General features: G+C 37.9%; 2 protein-coding genes across 2 annotated transcripts in view; one reads left to right on the forward strand and one right to left on the reverse strand.

The window, feature by feature from the left end:
- Positions 1–1,410: 1,410 nt before the first annotated feature.
- Positions 1,411–11,128, forward strand: DHRS7C (dehydrogenase/reductase (SDR family) member 7C). Its single transcript, NM_001277995.2, has 7 exons — positions 1,411–1,542; positions 2,005–2,160; positions 4,922–5,034; positions 6,899–7,109; positions 9,039–9,131; positions 10,174–10,329; positions 10,812–11,128. Exons 2-7 carry the CDS (start codon positions 2,007–2,009, stop codon positions 11,018–11,020), a joined length of 936 nt encoding a protein of 311 aa, NP_001264924.2. The 5' UTR covers positions 1,411–1,542; positions 2,005–2,006; the 3' UTR covers positions 11,021–11,128.
- A 95-nt stretch (positions 11,129–11,223) lies between these two features.
- The window catches only part of GSG1L2 (GSG1 like 2), a 29,969-nt gene continuing 20,593 nt past the window's right edge, over positions 11,224–20,599 (reverse strand). Inside the window, exon 6 of the mRNA XM_040649962.2 lies at positions 11,224–16,128. Coding sequence (XP_040505896.1) covers positions 15,873–16,128 — 256 coding nt within the window. The 3' untranslated portion in view covers positions 11,224–15,872. The remainder of the gene's footprint in view (positions 16,129–20,599) is intronic.

Consider the following 20,599-nt stretch of genomic DNA (forward strand, 5'->3'; position numbering starts at 1 on the left):
CCCTTCCATCTGTTGTGTCAACTACACTACTCAGCTTGGTGTCATTTGCAAACTTGCTGAGAGTGCATTTGATCCTTTTGTCTAGGTCATTGATAAAGATTTTTAAGAGTACCATTCTCAAGAGAGATCCCTGGGGACCACCGCTCAATACTGGTCTCACCTGGACATAGAGCTGTTGACCACAACCCTCCGTCTGTGGCCATCCAGCCAATTCTTTATCCATCTAACAGTCCACCCTGCAAATCCATATCTCTCCAGTTTAGGCAAAGGCATATCATGTGAGATCATGTCAGTGGCCTCACAGATGTCCATTATATAGTTATTTGGTTTGGTAATCTTAAATCATGCATCCCTCCTCAGGCAGATCCAACTGTCACAAAAAGGAATATGCATCTTGATTTCCAGTATTGTTAGCTTCTAGAGCTAGTTAGAATTACAAACTCTGTCTGTAAGTCTCCACCCTTTGGCCTCTTGAATAACTTTCTAGTCTTCCCATTTGTTGAAAGCTGATACTATTTTGTACCTGCAAGACAATGACAACATCTTTGCTCCTTGTAACATCTCAATATCAATAATTCAGTATTGTTTCTAATCTTGTCATTCTCTCATGGAGTTGAGAAATGCGCTGTAGAATTTAGATGACCAATTACACAACACAAACAGGAGTATTAAATCCAGTTGTTAACATTTACATTCATAAGATTGTGATAAAAGATTTTGAATGATTCATGGTACATTCCCCTGCAATCCCAATTGGAATCCTGTAACTGAGTCAGTCAAGTTAATAAACATTGCATCTTTGAAGGAAATGCAAGAGGCAATAACCTAAAATTGATAAGATCCTGAAATTACTGGAAAAGATATACATCTACCCTACAAATACCAAAACTGGAAAGCAGCATGTGCCCTCTGGAAGCACAGTACTTCCAGCACCCTGCTGCCCAGCAGCAGCTCTTGGCTTATTACAAAACATTAGATCCCAAAGCCAGCTTGCTTGGAGACCTCTTCCCAGTACATACGCATGATTTATATTGTAGAACAGTGACTATTTCAAACTGAAAGTTATTTTTGTTGCTTTTAAAACATATAATCATCATGCACTTCATACAGAAATTTTGGGGTTTTTTTTGTTGTTGTTGTTTTGTTTTGTTTTGTTTTGTTTTTGTGTGTGTGTGTGTAAAGTTAGTTGAAGACTGGGGATGGGAAACTGAGATAGTCCTATGGACAACTGCAACCAAAGAGAAGACAAAAAGATAAATGTTTCATTGTACAGTGGAACTGATACTGTACTTAGAGCCTTTACAGGACTTTCCAGCTTGTTGAACTAAACAGTCAAGCATGTGAATCACACTGTAGGTGCTATATTTACTTCTGAAGTATCTTTGCTACAGCTGCAGGCTATACATAGCCATTCTCATACAGGACAAGCAGCCTCAACAAATGCAATCTTCAATGAAAATCTTGAAGGACTTCAATTAAACTCATAATACAAAAAAGTGTTGAAAATAGTATTTATCCACACCAGGATTCTACATAGTCATAGTAAGTGTTTTTGGTTTCTCTTTTTTCCTATATCTTTCAGAACAGAAAATATTTCTATTATATGCATTACTTGAAATTAGTATAAAAAGCTTTTTATCTGTTTTCCCATAGTAGCCACGTAATAAAAAGCTTACTCTTATATTTTATCCTATGCTTTGCCAAAAGGCAATATTTGAACTAAAATTTCATTTTGTTTTGTCAACACAGAGTTGTTTTTAATCTAGAAATCTAGACTTCATTAGAATGTGCAATAATGAGGAAAACAGAGAAACAAGCAAAACATATGATAATGTGAAACTGTTGGTTGGAAGACAAGATTCCCACAGCTTCCTGTGTTTGTTATACTGGGATTACTGACCTTTTATGCATGGAAACATTGCTTTTGTAGATAAGAGAAACTTGAAAATTATAAGTTCATATTATCATTACTATTACTTTAATATGGACTCTTGTTTTCCACAGATATGGGTATTCTTGCTGTATTTGCCCTACCATTGCTTCTTCTAGGGATCAGTGGAATCATTTATATTTACCAGACAGTCATATGGCTAGTGTCCAAATCAGCAGTGCAAAACAAGGTGGTGGTGATTACGGATGCCATCTCTGGACTAGGCAAGGGTGAGTTGTTTCCTTTCTCAGTGTGAGAGAACACTACGTCTATGATTTTTAAGTGTACTCTTAAAATCTCAGATACAGGAACCGCTGATGAACTTTTAGGAACTGCAGAGCTTTGAGTTTACTTAACCAAACAGAATAGGAGGTTTTATAACCATATCAAGTGCTATTTTTAGCACTTTGCTACTCTGAGATCTAATACCATAAGTTGTCACTTTAGAGTAGCAGCAAATCAGCATTAACTGGTGTCACCTTTCTCCGTTACTTGTTCCGTTTAAGCCCTTAAAGGCTTCCACTTTTTCTGCTCTCTGTAACAGTGCTCATCCTTCTCTCCCCGCAAATTGCTGCCTCTCTATAACCTATGTTACTCCTCTTCCCTTGATATCCTCCAGAACCTCCAACAGGGATGTCTGACCATGTGTGATGATGTGTTCAGTGGAAGAAAGGAAAGGAAATGTGGTTGTTAATTTATTTATCTTAGGCAACAACAAAATTCCTTTTTCCACATACTAGAATTTCTGGACAAATGGAGATATTTGTCAAAGTTTAAAAAGTAACAAAAAATTGATGAAAATGCTTTAAGTGGTTTTTGACTGCTAATTAAACTTGATTCCTGGGCTTTTTTCAATGCTGTAACTCAGAAGAGTCTAGAGGAATACATCACTGGTTTCCCTTTTGCTGTTGTTCACAAAATAAACTCATTCATGAATTTTGTTAATAAATCTGTTCCATTAAGTTTATAAGAAAATGTTGGTGTAGCTATCGTAGTAAAGGTAAATACTCTCTTTAAGTCACAAAATTTTTCTATTCTAAAAAGGAATGAAAGAAATTCATGAAAATACAACTGTGAAACACATATGTTACATAAATTTTCCACTGAAAATGTTTATAGAAGAATGAACCTGGGTCCAAAAGGCTTATATAAATACTTCTGTACAGATATTAAGATTTGAATATTGGAATTAAAAAAATCCAGGGTAGACATATCTGGATTTTCCCGCAGGTAACTGAAATACGAAGAAAAATATTTTTGAAGAGCAGATAATGTTGCCTGTTTAAGAAGGATCATAGGAAGCAAAACAAATCAAAGAGGCAGGAAAAGCAAGAGTAATCATAAGGTCATATTCCTATTCTTCCAGTGTTGAATATGCAAATGACATACAGATTTAATTTAGGGACCAAATATAAGGGTTTCAAGGCTGAAAGCATTCTGAAGATCTAAGCAGAAAATGAATCATGAAAGGGAAAGACCTTTTAATTTCCAGTCTTGCCAGCATACATAACCCACTGCCAGCTAATTGTCTATCTGCACCTAAAGCAGATCTTCTGGTTTGAGGCAGTGTGTTCATTATGTCATGCCTACAAGCCTATTTGCAATACATTTTATATTCCAGGAGATAAAAAAAAAAGCAGGCGTGTACTTTTCCTCATTGCCAGGACAATCTTGACACATTCCCAAACTGAGAACCACTGCTTCAGTTCAGCTGAGCTAGAATGCATATCCCAAGTCACCCTACGACAGCCAGAAGAGAACATCTGACAATTAATCCCTGAAGACTTCCCTGAGGTGCCTGTGGCTCATATTCTAAAAAGCCTTTCTCTGATCAAACTGATAGCCCAGTGAGGAACGTATTCTGCCTTCATCATCTAGGGAAGAAAACCAGTCAGACACAAACTGTCAAAAAACTTAAACCTGGTATTTCATAAACCAGACTGAGTTAATCACTCCATAGATACTCATATCACATAATCAGCTCCATAGAGACTTAGACTAATGGTTTGCAGTTTTGTAGCCAATGCCAAGGTATGAGAAACAGTAGTACTGATTGCCAGTTTCTTTGAGCCACCAGTTTGAGAAAAGTACAATCCTAGCTCACTTGCATTAGCAAGAGAGAAGAATCTTTGCCAGAGACTGTTTAAACTGTGGTGAATCCTTGGTTCAAAATGTCCTTGTCTGTATGTAGAGAAAGCAGTTCCAGCTTAGTGTACACAGAAACTTTTCAGTGGTCTTCTCAGGAAGGCTTCAGGGATCCTGTCTGAACCAGAGGTAGCTCAGGTTTGTCCCCATTGCTTCCACTGAGTCCTGGGAAGATCATGGGATTAATGAATGAAAGTTAAAGACCCTTACATACAAGAGTAATGGTCTGTGTACAAAGACCTTCTTCCAGCTGCTATTTCATCTCATCTGTAGGGCAGTGGCTGGTAAGTTTCTATGTACGGTTCTTTCTCAGTTGTAGATGAATTTCATGTACCTGAAAGTTTCATGAAAACAGTGCCCAGACCTAGTTTTCTGTACTCTGGGATTTGTTTGTATCTTGGTATTGTTGTGGGCAACGTGAGATTTTGTTCTGTAACAACATTATAAATGTATTTTTGTGTATGTTTTTCATTATACTGTACTTAGAGATGGAGGCAGTTAAGGAAGAAAGACAAAACCTTTTTTCTTTATTCTAACCCATTAACTGTCATACCGTTCTTTTCTTAATTATATACCACAACTAAACAGTATCATCATGCTATACCATTAATTGTGATGACCTTAATATGGTAAAAATATTCATAAAATTTCATTTATTACTCATTTATATTGTGGCCATTTGGAAATTTCTTTTTTCTCATATTTTTATCCTTTCAAAATTAATGTTTAAATTTTAAATCAGTGATTCAACATCATTAGCAAAAACAGCCTCCCATTTCAAATAAAATGAGTATAATCAAATTGCTATTATTGTTATTATTTCTTTTCAACTTCTTTCTCTCCTAGAATGTTCTCGAGTGTTTCATTCAGGAGGAGCTAGGCTTGTGTTGTGTGGCAGAACATGGGAGAAGTTGGAAGCCTTGTATGATGCTTTAATTAGTGTGGCAGACCCCAGTACGGTAAGTGTTTCCTCACACTGCTCTGAAAATTGGCAAGTTGAGGTAAAAACCTTGTTCAGGTACAAAAAGTGCTTTTAGATCCACTAAAATGAGGTATACATGGAGCTTGATGCACATACCAATAGTGATTTTGGTCATCCACAAAATACACCCAGCACAGTTCAGAGAGAGAAAGAGAGGTACATTTTCAAAGAGCATGATGTCAAAAATATGTCAAAAATAACACCAAAAGCTCCTGAGTGGACCAGCATTTGGAACAAATACCTGCCCAAAGCCAGACAACTACAAATGCGAGGTAGATTGATTTACACATTAATTCAGATGTAGTTCTCCATTTAATTGTGTCATCATTTCTGTCATCATATTTTTCTTGAACTAGAGTGTTCAAGAAGTGGAAGATTGTTCCAAGAATTTAATTAATCTTAAATATTTCTGCTACTTTGGGAGAGTTCCCACATTGCAGGCTATGGGAGCACATAAGTACAAGTCTCTTTCCCTCATTATCACTGACTAAGCATGCGAATAGACATGCAAGACCAGTAAAGGCTTCCCATGCTGTCAAAGGTGGTTCTTTGGGAGGTGTTTGGTGCCCATGGAGAATCTTTCCTTCTGTGATCAGACTCGTTTCAGAGCATAAGTAGTCCTTAAACAAATTACATAGCCATTTGTCACCAGACCAACAAATATTTGCATGTCACTCATTTTCTGCAGTGAGCTTCATTCATCTGCATAAACAAATACTGTGTGCTAATTTGTGCAATCAGCTAGGAAAAATCATTAAGCATGACTAAGGGACCTGCCAGCATAGTAATAAGTGAAAATCCTCAGAGTTCATTCCTCTATCCTCTAGCTGATAAAATCTACATCTTTGAAAGAAATAATACATGTGGTTTGGATTACCTACAGTTAAACAAACTATTCCCACCTCCCAGTTTCCTCTGTAAATTCAGTTCCTCCTTATATATGCAAATCATCTCTCAAAGCACTATAATATAGGTTCTGTGCGCAGCAAATTTCTACAGAGTTCTGTTTATAAAGAGAAATGATAGGAGTCATCCCATATGTGTATTTATCTGTATTTATTGGATACAGCTTTTTCAACTTACTCTTCCTGGCGTGTTTTACCTTATGCATCTGTATCTGAATTTCAGAGTACAAGAATACCTATTACTGAGTTACCCTATTTCCAGAGTGAGTTAAAGGAACAAATCAAGATTTTTGTAAGAATGATAATGCACTTTCTTCAGATACAGTGGTAATTTTTTTTTTTTAAGAGTAAATAGGAATAGTAAATAGAAATACATTTTTATATATAGGGAGTCTGAAGTCGAGAAAACCAACAAAGTAACTTGACACTCCCATGGGTTATGTCAAACAGGTATTCCTTTATTACAGCACTAGGTGCATGGGGATCACTCCACCAACATGCATACGAAGAGAAGAAGCGACTGCATATTTAAAGGCATAGTGTATATTCATTACATTCCAAGGACATGGGCAGAAACTCCAAGAAATGATTAACATCTCTGGTGGTTGTGAGTTGAATGCTAGCAATCATTCTTGCTGTAAATTTCCAACCTTTAAAGTGGGGTAGCCCAAACCGATTCCCACTGATGTTACACTAAGCTGAGGCATCTGTTTTGCCATCTTATCTTCAACAACAGGACATCTATTCTGCTTTCTTATCTTCACTTAACAATGAGTTTCGCAGTTTCATGGCGTCCACATTTTGTTCTTGAGCTTACATTCATGCAAGCCGCCTGTCCTTCAGCTTCTATCCACTCAAGTTATGCAAAAGGCTGTTCTCACAATATAGAAAAGCTGTGCTCATGATTCAAATCCTTGAGTTTTTTTCCTTTATTAGACATATACACCAAAGCTTGTTCTTCTGGATATCACAGACACAGACTACATTCAAGATGTAGCTAAGGAAATCCTGAATTGCTATGGTTCTGTGGATATACTGATCAACAATGCAAGTATGAAGGTAAAAGGAGCAGTGCAGAGCATTTCATTGGAACTTGATAAAAAGATAATGGATGCCAACTATTTTGGACCTATAACTTTAACCAAAGGTATTTTATTTTATTTTTTTTCCTTTTTTCCTCTCACAACTTAAAGCTTGAGATCCAAATCACTGGCATTATTCTGATGCATCAGCATTTAACTTCTTCACTACAATCAGAATCAAGTCTGTGAACATCAGTGGACTGAAATTGAAGTGAATAAGAGCAAAATCAGACTGGAAATATATTACCTATATTAGTAGGTGTTTGAAAAAAAATTTTTTTACATGTCTACTTATTTTTCCTTATGGTGACTCCATCTCAGAGCTATGATACAGTTAGTACAAGCTATACCAAGTGGGAAGAGTCCTGAGTCTGGTGTGTCACGGTGGATGGTTACGATCACCTCAGAGGGGACTGACAGGGCAGGCAAAGTGGGGAGTAGTGTGTGATGGAGGGGCTGAACTGCACAGAGCCTGCAGTTAGCAATAACACATTTGAAAGCCTTTGGATAAGGATTAAAGTACAAGCAAATATGTAGGTGTCATTATGGAAGTCTACTATTGGTCTGTCAGACAAGATGGTGACACGTCAGTTCCTGGTAAAATTATGGGGGAAATTTTAGGAATTATTCAAAAATACCAGATAGACAATGTAGTCATTGGTCACAGGGTACTCAGAGAATTGACTGATATCACTGTGAGACCTGTCTTATATTTTTCAATGATCTTGGGTATCTGGAATGGTCTCAGTTGATTGGAAGCGGAGAAACATTCCAGTTTTAAGAAGGGCAAGAAGAAAGATCTTGGTAAGTATTGGCCTGTCAGTGTCATTACAGTGCCTGGTAAAATTATGGAGAAAATTATGCTGGGAGATACTGAAAAACACCCAAAAGACAACGTATTAATTGGTCACAGACAAAACAAGTTCATGAGGGGAAGATCCTGTTTAACTAACCCAATTTCCTTTTATTGACAAGATCACCCACCTAGTTGACCGAGGGAAACCAGCCACTGTTATCTTTTTGGATTTCAGTAAAGCCTTAGATGCTGTTTCTCACAGTATCCTTCAGGAAAAAATGTCTAGCATATGGTTAGTCAAAAACATAATGTAATGCATGAACAATTAGATGACGGGTTGGGCCCAATGGCTTATAGTAGATGAGTTACATCAGACTGGTAGTCAGTCACTAGCAGGGTTCTACAGCGCTCAACTTTAGGGCCAGTTCTCTTTAACAATTTCATCAATTACTTAGCTTGGTGACAACACTACATTGGGAAGAGCCATCGACTCTTTTGAAGGTAGAGAGGCCTTGTAAAGAGATATTGAAAAATTGGAGGGATGAAAAATCACCAATTAAATGAATTTTAACAGTATTAAGTGCCAGATCCTGCCTCTGGGATGGGAGTAATCCTGGATATACATGTAAATTGAGAGATAAGAGACTGTAGAATAGCATCACAGAAAGTAACCTAGGGGTTATGATTGATAGCAACTTGAATATGAGTCAACAGTGTGCACTGACAGCCAGAAGAGCCAACCATATCCTAGAATGCATTAAGCAAAGTATAGCTACATGGGCAAGGAAAGGAACCATCACACTGCTCTGTGCTGGAGGCAAGGCGTATGAGAAGTAGCTGACATACCTTGGTTTGCTGCATTAGGGGAGGATCAGGTGGGGGTTAGGGACAGATTCTGCACCAGAGGGTGGTGTGCATGGAACAGCTACCCAGGGCAGTAGACATGGGCCTGAGCTGCCGGATTCACGGAGCATTTGAACCTCTCTCTCAGTTACAGCGTTTGGGTGGTGCTGAGTGGAGCCAGGAGCTGGCATTGATGACCCCTATGGGTCCCCTCCAACTTGGAATATTCTATGATTCTATGATCTCAGTGTTCATTAAAAAGTTTTGCTACCTATAATTTAACTGTCATTTCTTTTCTCTGAAGATATTAAGCTCTTTTACTTAACTGGCCTTTTCTTTCCATTTCTTTTTTCAGCCATTCTTCCCAACATGATTTCTAGAAGAACTGGCCAAATAGTTTTAATTAATAGTATTCAAGGAAAAATAGGAGTCCCATTTCGTGCAGCTTGTAAGTTATACATTCATTCATAATGTATGTTTTTTAATTCATAAATTCAAAAAAATGTTCACATAATATTCATTCTAATGTATAAATATTTAGTTATTAAAAGTGGTAATTTCGAGCCTTCTTAATTAAATGATTAATAATGTATTCAACTGAAACATTTTCAAAGTCAAACTCAAGAAGAAATAGTTAAAAGTATTGTGAAACGTCTTCTGCCTATGGTGCTTGAGAATAGGTAGATATCAAATGCGACAGCAAATTTTTAGAGTTCCTGGGAAGGATTCAGGGAACAATGAGCCTATAGTTCTAATATCTTGTGGTCGTTTCACACTGATAGAAAGCTAAGCTTCACCACACCTCTCTCTCATTCCCCCTCCTCAAAAGAACAAAGAAACAAAGTACTGTAAAAAGAGGCTCATAGATAACGAGTGGTTTAATTAAAGTGAAAAGGAGAAAAAAAAAGCCATGCAGAAGCAAAAGAAGAAAACAAATATTTAATTTTTAAAATATTAACTTTATAAATGTAGTTTATAAATATAAACTTTGATATTGAAAACCTATGGAATTGTTGCTGCAGGGCCAAGGCCGAATTTATTTGCAAAACACACAACTTGTCTTCCAGAAACAGCTATGTATTTTACTGCATTTTACTAATGTGTCACAAACTACAGCATCAGATGGGGTGGACACTCATCTCAGAGACAACTGTCTGTCTACTAAAGATGTTTTCAAACTGTAAAGATAATAGAGAAACTACTTCTAACTCAGGACTTAATATTTGTGATTGGGAAATCCAGACATACTTTCTCACGTGCATAGGGAGGTTCATATACATTATGCAAAACTTTCCTGTAAATTCAATTTCTTCAGTTTGTTTTAAATACATCATAAGATAATTTCACAGAGTGAAGTTATTCACTATTCTTTTGTCTTTATTGGATAATCATTCCCTGATAAATTTTCTAACCACTCTTTTTTCATGGAATTCCATCATACATCCAAATCCATACATCCAAACATCCATGTGTTTTTTTCTTTCCTTCAGATGCTGCTTCTAAACACGCTGCTGTAGGCTTTTTTGATTGTCTTAGAGCAGAAATGGAAGAATTTGATATTTCTGTCAGCACTGTCAATCCAACCTTCATCTGTTCATACCATCATCAGCCAGCACCTGGCAATTGGGAGGCATCAATTTGGAAATGTAAGGTTTGATGAAACAAGACAGACATTGGATGAGTTCCATATAGCAGTATGGAAGCTTTTCCTAGGGATAAGAAAAGACCACAGGGAAAGAAATGGAAAAGACAATAAGACGAACAGATTAGGGGAACAAAAGAAAAGAGATATTGGAGAGATCAGATGAATATGTTAAAAACAGGAAAGGAACAAAAACATGAAAAGGAACAACATCATGTGAGAAAAAAATACAGCATGGCATGGAGAATGAAGGTTGAGAAGAGCATGAAAGGTACAAGCGAGATTTCAGCTGTGCTCAGGTTGCTTCTTCCCTTAGGGAAAATCTTAGAGTGGATGGTCAGGAAATACAAAAGAAGGGAAGGGAGGGGGTAAAGAAATGAAAGCAGGTATGAACTGAACTGATGTACTAGCTGTCTATCTTCTTACCACAGTTCCCTCAGGTGTGCCTGCCTGTTTGTACATCTAATTCCTCTCTCTTTGGTTCAGTCTTTTTCAGAAAGGTGACTTACGGTGTGCACCCAGCAGAGGTGGCAGAGGAAGTCTTGCGCACAGTGAGCAGTAAGAAGCAGGAGGTGCTGATGGCCAACCCTATACCCAGAGCAGCAGTTTATATTCGTACCTTCTTCCCTGAAATGTTTTTTGCCATTGTTGCCTCAGGGATTAGGGAAAAACTGAAGACAGAACAAGAAAATTGATTTTGTATTCTTCTCCCTGCTTATGACCTGAAAATAGTTTAGGTTTGAAATATCATTGATTTCTGCTACCAGCATGGGTTGAATAAAGCAGGAGGCTGCTACCCTAAACCTGCCAGTGTCTCACTGATTCACTACCATTGGCACCCTATCATCTGTGAGATTTCTGCTCTTCTGGATTTAATGAATATGACAAGGGAAAATCCGATAGGAACTCCATCACTGTTGTAACAGAGCAGTTCTCAATATAAATGGTCAGGTCAAAGCTTTGGGGCCTTGTAACAACTTATCAGAATAATATGTCAGCGCTAGGATTGATGGGGACTTACAGGAAGGAAAGGATGCGAATGGAGGGAGACGTGGGAGACAGAGGTATACAAATCAATGGAAAATCAATGGAAAAGAGCCCCATCACACTGTTCCCTAGATACACTTTTTTGTAAGTATTTGCAAATGGATATTCAAAAAATGACCCCCAAAAATAGACCCCATCTAATTCAATATCTCATCTGTGACAGGACCCCAGAACACATGCAAGAATATAAGAATGGGGCAAAAATACAGATATACCCTGTTGATTAGAATCTTCCAGTTTCTCACAATCTGCTACACAAGCACATTGCATCTGTCTCTGCATCTTGTTAAACTATTCCTTCTGTCAATTTTTTTGCACAAGCATTTTCAAATTCTTGTTTAAATATTCCATCCCTGAAGACAGGAACTCATCATACATTAAATAACATTTTTATTTACATTTTCTTTAAATCTGATGGATTTGATCTGATGGGGTCAGATAATATCTTCTGATATCTCCTACTTTTTTTTTCAGTAGAACAAAAATCACTCTGAATTTGTTCACTCCCTGTCATTCATACCCATCATACTTTCCACGCAGTTTCTTGTTTTCCAAGTTGAAGAGCCCTGGTGTCAATTTGCCCTCTTTTGGAGACTTCCAGATTATTCTTCTTATTTTTCTTTGTAGCTTCCCTAGTTTTATCTGTTTGGGGTTTTACTGTTCTGTTGGTTTTTTTGTTTCGTTGTTGTTGTTTCGTTTTTTAAGATGGAGAGGCCACAGCTGCATGCAGTATTCAAGAGAGATACACACTCTGTATTCATAAACAGACTTACAGATGTTTCCTGTGCTTTCTTCTGCGTGTCTTTTGCAAAATCCTCATTTTGAGATGCTTTTCTAATGGCTGAACCCCTTTGTACTCCCAAAGCATGCAACCAAACTACACTTAATGCTACAAAAAAGGCCAGTTACTCATACAGTTGCCAATACCAGCTGCACTAATATGCCTCTTCCTATCAGTAAGAATCACCAAATGTGAAAGGAAATTCTCGGTGCAAAGAAATATATTCTTATCTGGTGGAGAGATTAACCTTTTCTCATATCACAAGTCCAGTCACTCTGTTCTCAAAAAGCAAAAATTCATCTACTTCACTGAGGGACACTGTCCACAATTAGTCATAAGCAGTGAGTTCCTGCATTACCCACTGGACTTCAATCTGTTTTCTTTTGGAGGCCTGAGCTTCTATTGTTGATTGAATGACTGTTCCTTAATAGTGAAGTCAAACACCCATTTTGTATATACTTCTTTTCCTCATCAGAATTCTGTTCCCTCAAACAAGTGAGCTGTACTGTGGCCTCTGACATGCTTGACTCTGTGCCTCAGCAATAGCCAAAACATCAGCTCCACAAAGACAAAATATGAAATAACTGGGCAGTTTCTCCAGAAAAGGGTCAAGGAATCTGGACATCACAGCTAAACATGTATTAACATTGTCCTACTTTGCTGTAAAGCCAGGTAGATTTACCATTAAAATAAGATGAATAATCTTTTTGCTCCCTTTTGCACTTCCTAAATATCAGCAGAAATTCTTTGTTGATTTCAAACACTTCAAAAACATTGAACATTATAAGGAATGAAAGTGAAAATGGTGAGAATAACAGAGGCTAAAATAACACACATGAAGCATCAAGAAATTTTGAAACTAGAAAGTTATATCTGAACAGTGTTCAAATACCTAAATATATTGTCAAGAGCATAGAACTAAACTGTTCTCCCTTTCTGTTGTTTTAGGACAAAGTGCTAAAATTACTGCAAAGGAGATTTACGGGGTAAGAATTTTTTGCTAAGAATAGTTAAGCATTAAGGATAAATTGTCACAGAAATTTTAGAATGCCTGTCTTTGAAGGCATTAAAGGACAGATTAATGAAGCATCTGTAAAAAAGCAATGTAGCTTTGACTTATCCTGCCTGGGGAAAAAGAAGGATTAAGTGACCTTTTAAATGGGTCACACTTTTCAATAATCTTGTGGGGTTTTTTTGTTTGTTTTTTTTTAATGAGATTTCTCCACTGACATTTCTGAACTGTTTCTATCCCCTTTTGAAATGTCTTATTTAATACAAAGTTCTCTGTTTCATTTCTCCTATAAGTACTTCAAGGGGCATACAACAAAACTTAACCAGAAATTGTAGTGATAGAACAGGGGGCAATGGCTTTAAAAGAAGGGAGAATTAGTTCAGATGGCAGCTGCACTCGTCACTCTTAAAATCAGCAGAAAGGAACAGTTGTCATAAATTATATAAATTGCATCCTGGAAGTGCCTAGTTCTCTCATCAACTTTTGCTGCGCTCTGAGTAACCAACACAATCGTAGCTTTGTCTGTATGTACCTCTGAGCACATCTTACTAAGATTTCATATCCATCAAACTTAAGTTGGTCAAATGATCTTCAATATAAACACCACAATATTGATAGTATAAATGCCTAACATCTTTTAGCAAGTTCCAAAGTGCTTTCTGCAATAAAGCGTCAGCTGGCAAGACACAATCTAGTCCGTTCACTGCCTAGAGATGCCATATTGGATTTGCTTTGTTTAAAGTGTTTAGAAGTTGGGACAAGGATAAATACTAAATTAATGAGAAGAAGATTGCAATGTCCTTCTTCTTTCTAAAGTTTGTATGAATAATGACCATGAATTAACAGTTATAAAGCTAGCAGACTGTATTTCTTATCTCTACAGGAGATAACGCTCAAATTGAATACCCTGAGATACTGTGACAGGACAGGAGCTGAGAGCTGTAGGAAAGTACAGGCTGATGACAAGGATTTTCTGCTACTGGGTAGAGGAAACAAAACTCGAACCTTGAAAATACCCATTTGGTATTTGAAATATTCAGAAAGAAGCAAGAGAAAAGAGAAAGTGAATTTTGAAAGAGAAATTCCAACTATTTCCAGTAAAATTCAGTTTTGAGGGGATGAGGATAACTCATGTGGGAAGAGACCTTAGGACATCTCTGGTCCAACTTCCTTCTCAAAGCAGGATTATGTCTGAGGTATGACCAATTTTCTGAGAGATTTACTTAGGTCTGGGAAGTCTCAAAGGAGAAAGTCTGTGCCATCTCTTCTGGGTAGGCCATATCACTCTTGATATCCTCATGGTGGAAAAGTTTCTACTTACATCCAATCCAAACATCTCTCGTCTGAACCTGTTTATTGTTTCATGTCCCACCATACACCAGTTTGAGAAGTCCAGCTCCATGTAATTAAATCCTTGTAAATACCAAAATGCTGCTCTATATACTGTGGGTATCTGAGGCCTTCCGGTCCCTCTGAAGCCTTCTGTGCATTTAGAACAAGCCCTCTTTCCTCAGACTCTTCTTATAGCATACATGGTCCAGCTCCATTACCATCTTTGTGGCCTTCTGCTGAAAGACCATTTTGTGCATGTCTTTACTGTGCTGGGGAGACTAGAACAGGACACAATATTCTAGATATCATCTAATGAATACTAATCAGAAAGTAGTAATCACTTTTCTTGACCTATTAGATATGTTTTGTTAATATAGCCTAGAATGTTGTTGGCATTTCTGCCAGGCACATTTTTAGCTTGATGTCCAGCAAGATCCCCAAGTCACCATCCATAGAGTTGATTTTCAACCATCACGGTAATCCAGTCATACAATCCATGCCACCACATTTCTCATTTCAATAACACTGCTGTTCTTTGTCTGCATACAGTGTTCTAGTTCCTCCTGCTTGTTTCACAGGCTGCTTGGATTTGTGTACATACACTTGAGATGAGTTTTATCCTGTTCTGTCATTTCTGAGGTCTCACTTTTTCTTGTCACCTTGTACCTTTTTCTTTCCATCACTGTTAAGCTCTGCTCTCTTAATTATTAACTTAATAATTTGCCTTCTCCATCATTCCTAGTAAACATTCCCCTAAACAGGTTGGCCAGCTTAATCACTAAGATTAAAGCTTCCACTCTTTGCCTGATGGCAGAGGCCAAACCACTTCTGCAGTTGTAGATCTCCTAATGGAGAAAGAGCCATCTTCCTCTTACCAGAAGACACAAGCACCCAGCATTCCAAGTCCTGTGAGCCTCCAGCAAGCAGACTCCCACTGCTCTTTCTTCTGTGCATATAGAGGTTCAGGCGCTTGTCTTTGCAGCATCTCTGTGAATAACCTGTCAATCTCTTTTTCATCATCCTTTGTGCTATGCAGTCTGCTTACCTCCTCCCACAGCTCCTTAACTCATCAAAACAGCACATCTCCTGCAAACAAGGGCGCATGACTTACTTTTCTTAGCTTCAGCAAGAGACACCAGGCACTCTGTTTAAAAATCAGAGCAATGCAGAACCTGTGTCACAGATTTTTTCTGAACTAGGACACCTGAATCTGCTTTTGCAATACTAAGACTTCCTCGAAACATACGTGGATTTTTTTTTTTTTTTATTAGAGAAGATAACTAATGCTACACAAATATACAATTTTATTAAATAATATTGTTTCATTCTGTTATGATTTTATGGTTCACAGTATGCCTTGAGAAAAAGTTAAAATTTATAGAACTGAAATAGTGCCCAGGTGATGTAAATCTTTTACTGGATGTGCACAGTCCTCTGTAGTGTTGTGAAAAGAGTTCACATACACACTGCAAGCTTTCTGTGGAGCTGCGTGATCAGGAAACTTGCATTTAATCTTTAAACTCCTTTCCAGCATTTTTCTTTTGTGCTTGAATTCCAAAATAGTTTTTGTGTATTTGTTAATAGTGGTGACAGCTGCAGCCATACAGCAAGCGAAGGAAGCCCAAGCGAGGCTATAAACAAAAAGGTTTATTAGAAATTAGCAGAACATTCTCACATCCAACTTCTTCAACTTTATTTTTGAATGAATGCACCCAAGATGTTGCACTGGTTTATACTAAGAAAATAGATGCATGGTCAGAGAAGAAGAAATACATTTTGTTAATGGCCATCCACATACCTTATAGAATGGACCTCTGTACAATGCTTATAATATCCACATTTAATGTCCTTCCTTATAATATCCACATTTAATGCCTCTGATTCCTCTGTTAATTCTGAATTCATTATCAGGAAGAGGAACTAAATAAAAATGAAGATGCTTAAAAAATTAAAATGTGCAGCTACGGAGACTAAAAATCTCACAGGTGCCACTCAGAAATAATTTGTATCAGTTACCCACAAAGATTAGTAAGAAAAGAGTTAAATAGCAGGGTCAAACACTGAAATACATTCCTGAGAAAATACAGGTGATGACTAAAGAGGAAGAAAATGACACCAACTATGAAATGTTTGGAGTAACACCATAACAAGATAGAACTAAAAAATGATATTGAGTTACAGTTTACTGAAGATACAGGAAGACTCTAGACTACTGAGTGGGCAATGTAGAAATGTAAAATTATCATGTAAAAATATGGTCACAGTGGAATGAATTAGAGTTTACAGTGACGAAATTTAGCAGAGCCTTTCTTAACGTGGCAAGGTCAGGATAATCAAATGAAATGTGTGCTTTAGTGGAGAAATCAGTTTAAGCAATTCCTTTCAATATCTCTTCTCCTTCATAGTTGTTTGTTCCTACATCCTTGCTGTAGTTCAGTGAACTTGTTTATGTTTTTAAATAACTCTTTCCTTTTTATTTTTTTCCCATTTAAATGCTATTTTCATTAAGGATTACTTACTAGGATAATCAGACAACTAGATGCACTGACAGAGTTTGAGTGCAATGGAGTATGGCACACAGATGCATACAACTATGAGGAGCAGGAAGAAGGGGGAGCAGTTTATGTTTTCTCCTCAAGTCAGCCAAATTACACAGACTTACTGTCTCAAATATGAGGATAAGTGGAAAAGACCTTGCAACAAAGAAATAGCAAGAACTGGGGAAAGTCAACAGAAGCAGGTAGATATATATCACCATTCAAACTGAACACAAAAGGAACAGCAGGTATACCTATGCTGGTATGTAACCAATGGCTTGACCCAACTGTAGTAGAGAAGAGCTGAAGATGGCAGCAATAAAATCAAGTTTTAACCTATGAGATAATTTAAAGGTAGTATACCTGATTCATGTAAAAAGCATTTTGACTGAATAAATAACGCACTGTAGCATTAGTAAAAAAGTTGATTTAATACTACAAAGCACAACTCTTGCTGAAGGCACTCTTCCTAACTACCCTGATAAAGCCCTTTGAAGAAGCTACAGAAATAAAAGCAAGAAACTGATTACAAGAAAACTTCAAAAAAGGCCTCTTACCAAAGACTGAAAAAAAATGAGCACTTATAAGCAGATACTTCTGTAGACCAAAGTTGTGTTAAAATATACAAAATAAAAAACAGAAGTAAATTGTTAACTTTGACAATGTAAGAGGATATTAATGTAGTTCTTCAAGATTTTTCCCAGAACTTTTCCATAAACAATTTGGGAAAAAATAAAAAAATAAAAAAGAAATGGAGAGATTTATTCTCTTAGTTTCAGCTGGGATGGAGTTGTTTTCTTCAGAGTCTGGCAAAATGTTATGTTTTTGGTTCTAGCAGAAAAATGATGTTGATAAGACATCGATGTGACAACAACTGTGATACTGAGCCACCTGCTGGGTTAAACCACAACACTTACTATAAAGATATTCAGGGCCATCGCAGACTGAGCCTACCCATCAGTAGTGATTATTGTGCCAGGTGCCTCCTGGACGAGGTGGAACAAAAAGGCTCATGGTCTTAGTGACACTGATCAGAAGTGGATGTTGGGATAATCAAAAACAGAGTAAAATACTGACTGAATGCCCATCTTTTGGCATTTGTCTTCTTTCCTCATGCAGTATCAGCATCTTTCCCTTTTCACTCTCATGAGGTTCTCCCACTCAGGTAGTAGGAGAGAAGTTTTGGAATGCCAGAGTTGAGGATTTACACAAAAATGAGGAAGGTCCAAATGTAGAGACAATATTGCATATGGAAGGAGATAAGAGGAAAGAAACCAAGAAAGACAGCTGGATGAAGGATTTGAGTGGGGTGACATGACTACCTTTTAGGCTGAGTAAAGGAAAGAAGAAAGTAAACTTGGCCAGGAAAAAAAAAAAGGAGCATGTGATTGATTAGAAAAAAGGCACCACACAGACCATCTTCCTCAATGTCTTTGTACATGCAAGTATCAATGGCTTCCTTGTAAGTTGGACAAATAGGTTAAGCTACATCATTTGTCTTTATTTGAATAGTCTCTGTCCTTGAAGTTTTGACTGGACCCATACTTAAGTACACTGAAAGCACTAGGGTAACAATGAAAGCACTAGGGAAACAGTTCCATATATATTGAACAGAAGCTTCCAAACAAGCTGCTTCTGCTCAGGAAATTTAGACTCCTGGACAGAGACAAAGCAATGTAGAGTGACCTTCAAATGTGATTTCAGTTATTAGGAAGGTGGAAAGTAACAAACAAAGAGACAGGAAAAAAACAAACAAAAAAACACTATTTCACTGCAAAATCTCTAGCAAATCAGCATTGTAAAGACATAGCTATAATCTCATAATATTTCAGCTATAATCTCATAATATTTCAGAAAAATACAATAAATCTTAAAAGAGCAAAAGTGTGAACGACAATGACCTGTGATCTAAACTCTCAGAACTGGTATGTAGAGAATTAGTCTGATTTTTGTCCTAGTAACATTAATTATTGGGCCCAGCAGACTTTGGATTTAACCCAATACAATTGCTTCTCCACTGATATAATGACAGCTGTTTCCAGCAAGTACCATCTGAAAATTCATAGAATCATCATAGAATCACAGAATGAAAAGGACCTCAGAAATCACCTAGTTTCAACCCCCGTGCTATGTGCAGGGTCACCAACCACCAGACCAGGCTGCCCAGAGCCACATCCAGCCTGGCCTTGAATGCCTCCAGGGATGGGGCATCCACAACCTCCTTGGGCAACCTGTTCCAGTGCATCACCACCCTCTGGGTGAAAAACTACCTCCTAATAGCTGACCTAAACCTCCCATCTCAGTTTAAAACCATTCCCCTTGTCCTATCACAATCCACCCTTGTAAATAGCTGTTCCCCCTCCTCTTTATATGCTCCCTTCAAGTACTGGAAGGCCAGTGAGGTCTCCCCAGAGCCTTCTCTTCTCCAAACTAAACAAGCTCAATCCCCTCAACCTTTCCTCATAGGAGAGCTGCTCCAGCCCTCTGATCATCCTAGTGGCACTCCTCTGGACCCGCTCCAAGAGCGCCACGTTCTTCCTGTACTGGGGGCCCCAGGCCTGGACGCAGTACTGCAGATGGGGCCTCACAAGAGCTGAGTAGAGGGGCATAATTACCTCCCTCTCCCTGCTGGCCACCTCTTTTTTAATGCAGCCCAGAACACAGTTGGCCTTTCGGGCTGCAAGTGCATGCTGCTGGCTCATGTCCAGCTTCCCGTCTACCAGGACCCCCACATCCTTCTCCACAGGGCTGTTCTCAAGGAGATCTTCCCCCAGTCTGCATAAATACCTGGGATTGCCTCAGCCCAAGTGCAACACCTTGTACTTGGCCTTGTTGAACCTCACTAGGTTTTCATGGGCCCACTTCTCCAGGCTGTCCAGGTCCCTCTGGATGGCTTCCCTTCCCTCCAGTGTATCGACTGCCCATAGGTGGTGATAGGAACCACTCAGCTTGTTGTTGTCTGCAAACTTGCTGAGGGTGCATTCAAATTGAAATGCTGACTACTGACCAAATTTGAATGGATTTTCAGTGGCACAGCAAAGACATGCATATAGCAAAAATCCCTTGCATAGCCCTCTTTCTTAATAAATTAACTATATTTCTTCAGAAGAAATGTTGCAATTGCTTATAGAGCAAAAAAAGTGCATTTTTGCCCAAACTTCTTCTCAAAACTTTACATTATGTATGAAATGTTCCACATGCAACAACTAGAAATAAGGAAACATTTAGCCTAAATCAGTGAGGAGAGTTTTAAGTAATTTATGCAAGGCAGTCTTCCTGGAAAACAAAGGTACCAAATCTAGGTCTGAAAAAAATGGGTAATCTGATGCATGTGGAAAAGAATCTCTGCTTCATGCAGAACTGTCTAAAGGATGGTAAATGCAATACTCACATGTTTATATATCCTATGCAATAATCTAAGTACCGAATTTGGAGGAAAAAACATCTAGATACTGAATTGTTTCATCAGGAGGGAAGTAGGTTAGACCCATCCATTATAAAGTAGGTATAAATTCTTTGAACATAGGGTGAAGTGACTGAAATGTAAGAGAAGAACCAAAGATAA

Source organism: Gallus gallus, chromosome 18, assembly GCF_016699485.2.
Source record: "Gallus gallus isolate bGalGal1 chromosome 18, bGalGal1.mat.broiler.GRCg7b, whole genome shotgun sequence".
Lineage (NCBI taxonomy): Eukaryota > Metazoa > Chordata > Aves > Galliformes > Phasianidae > Gallus > Gallus gallus.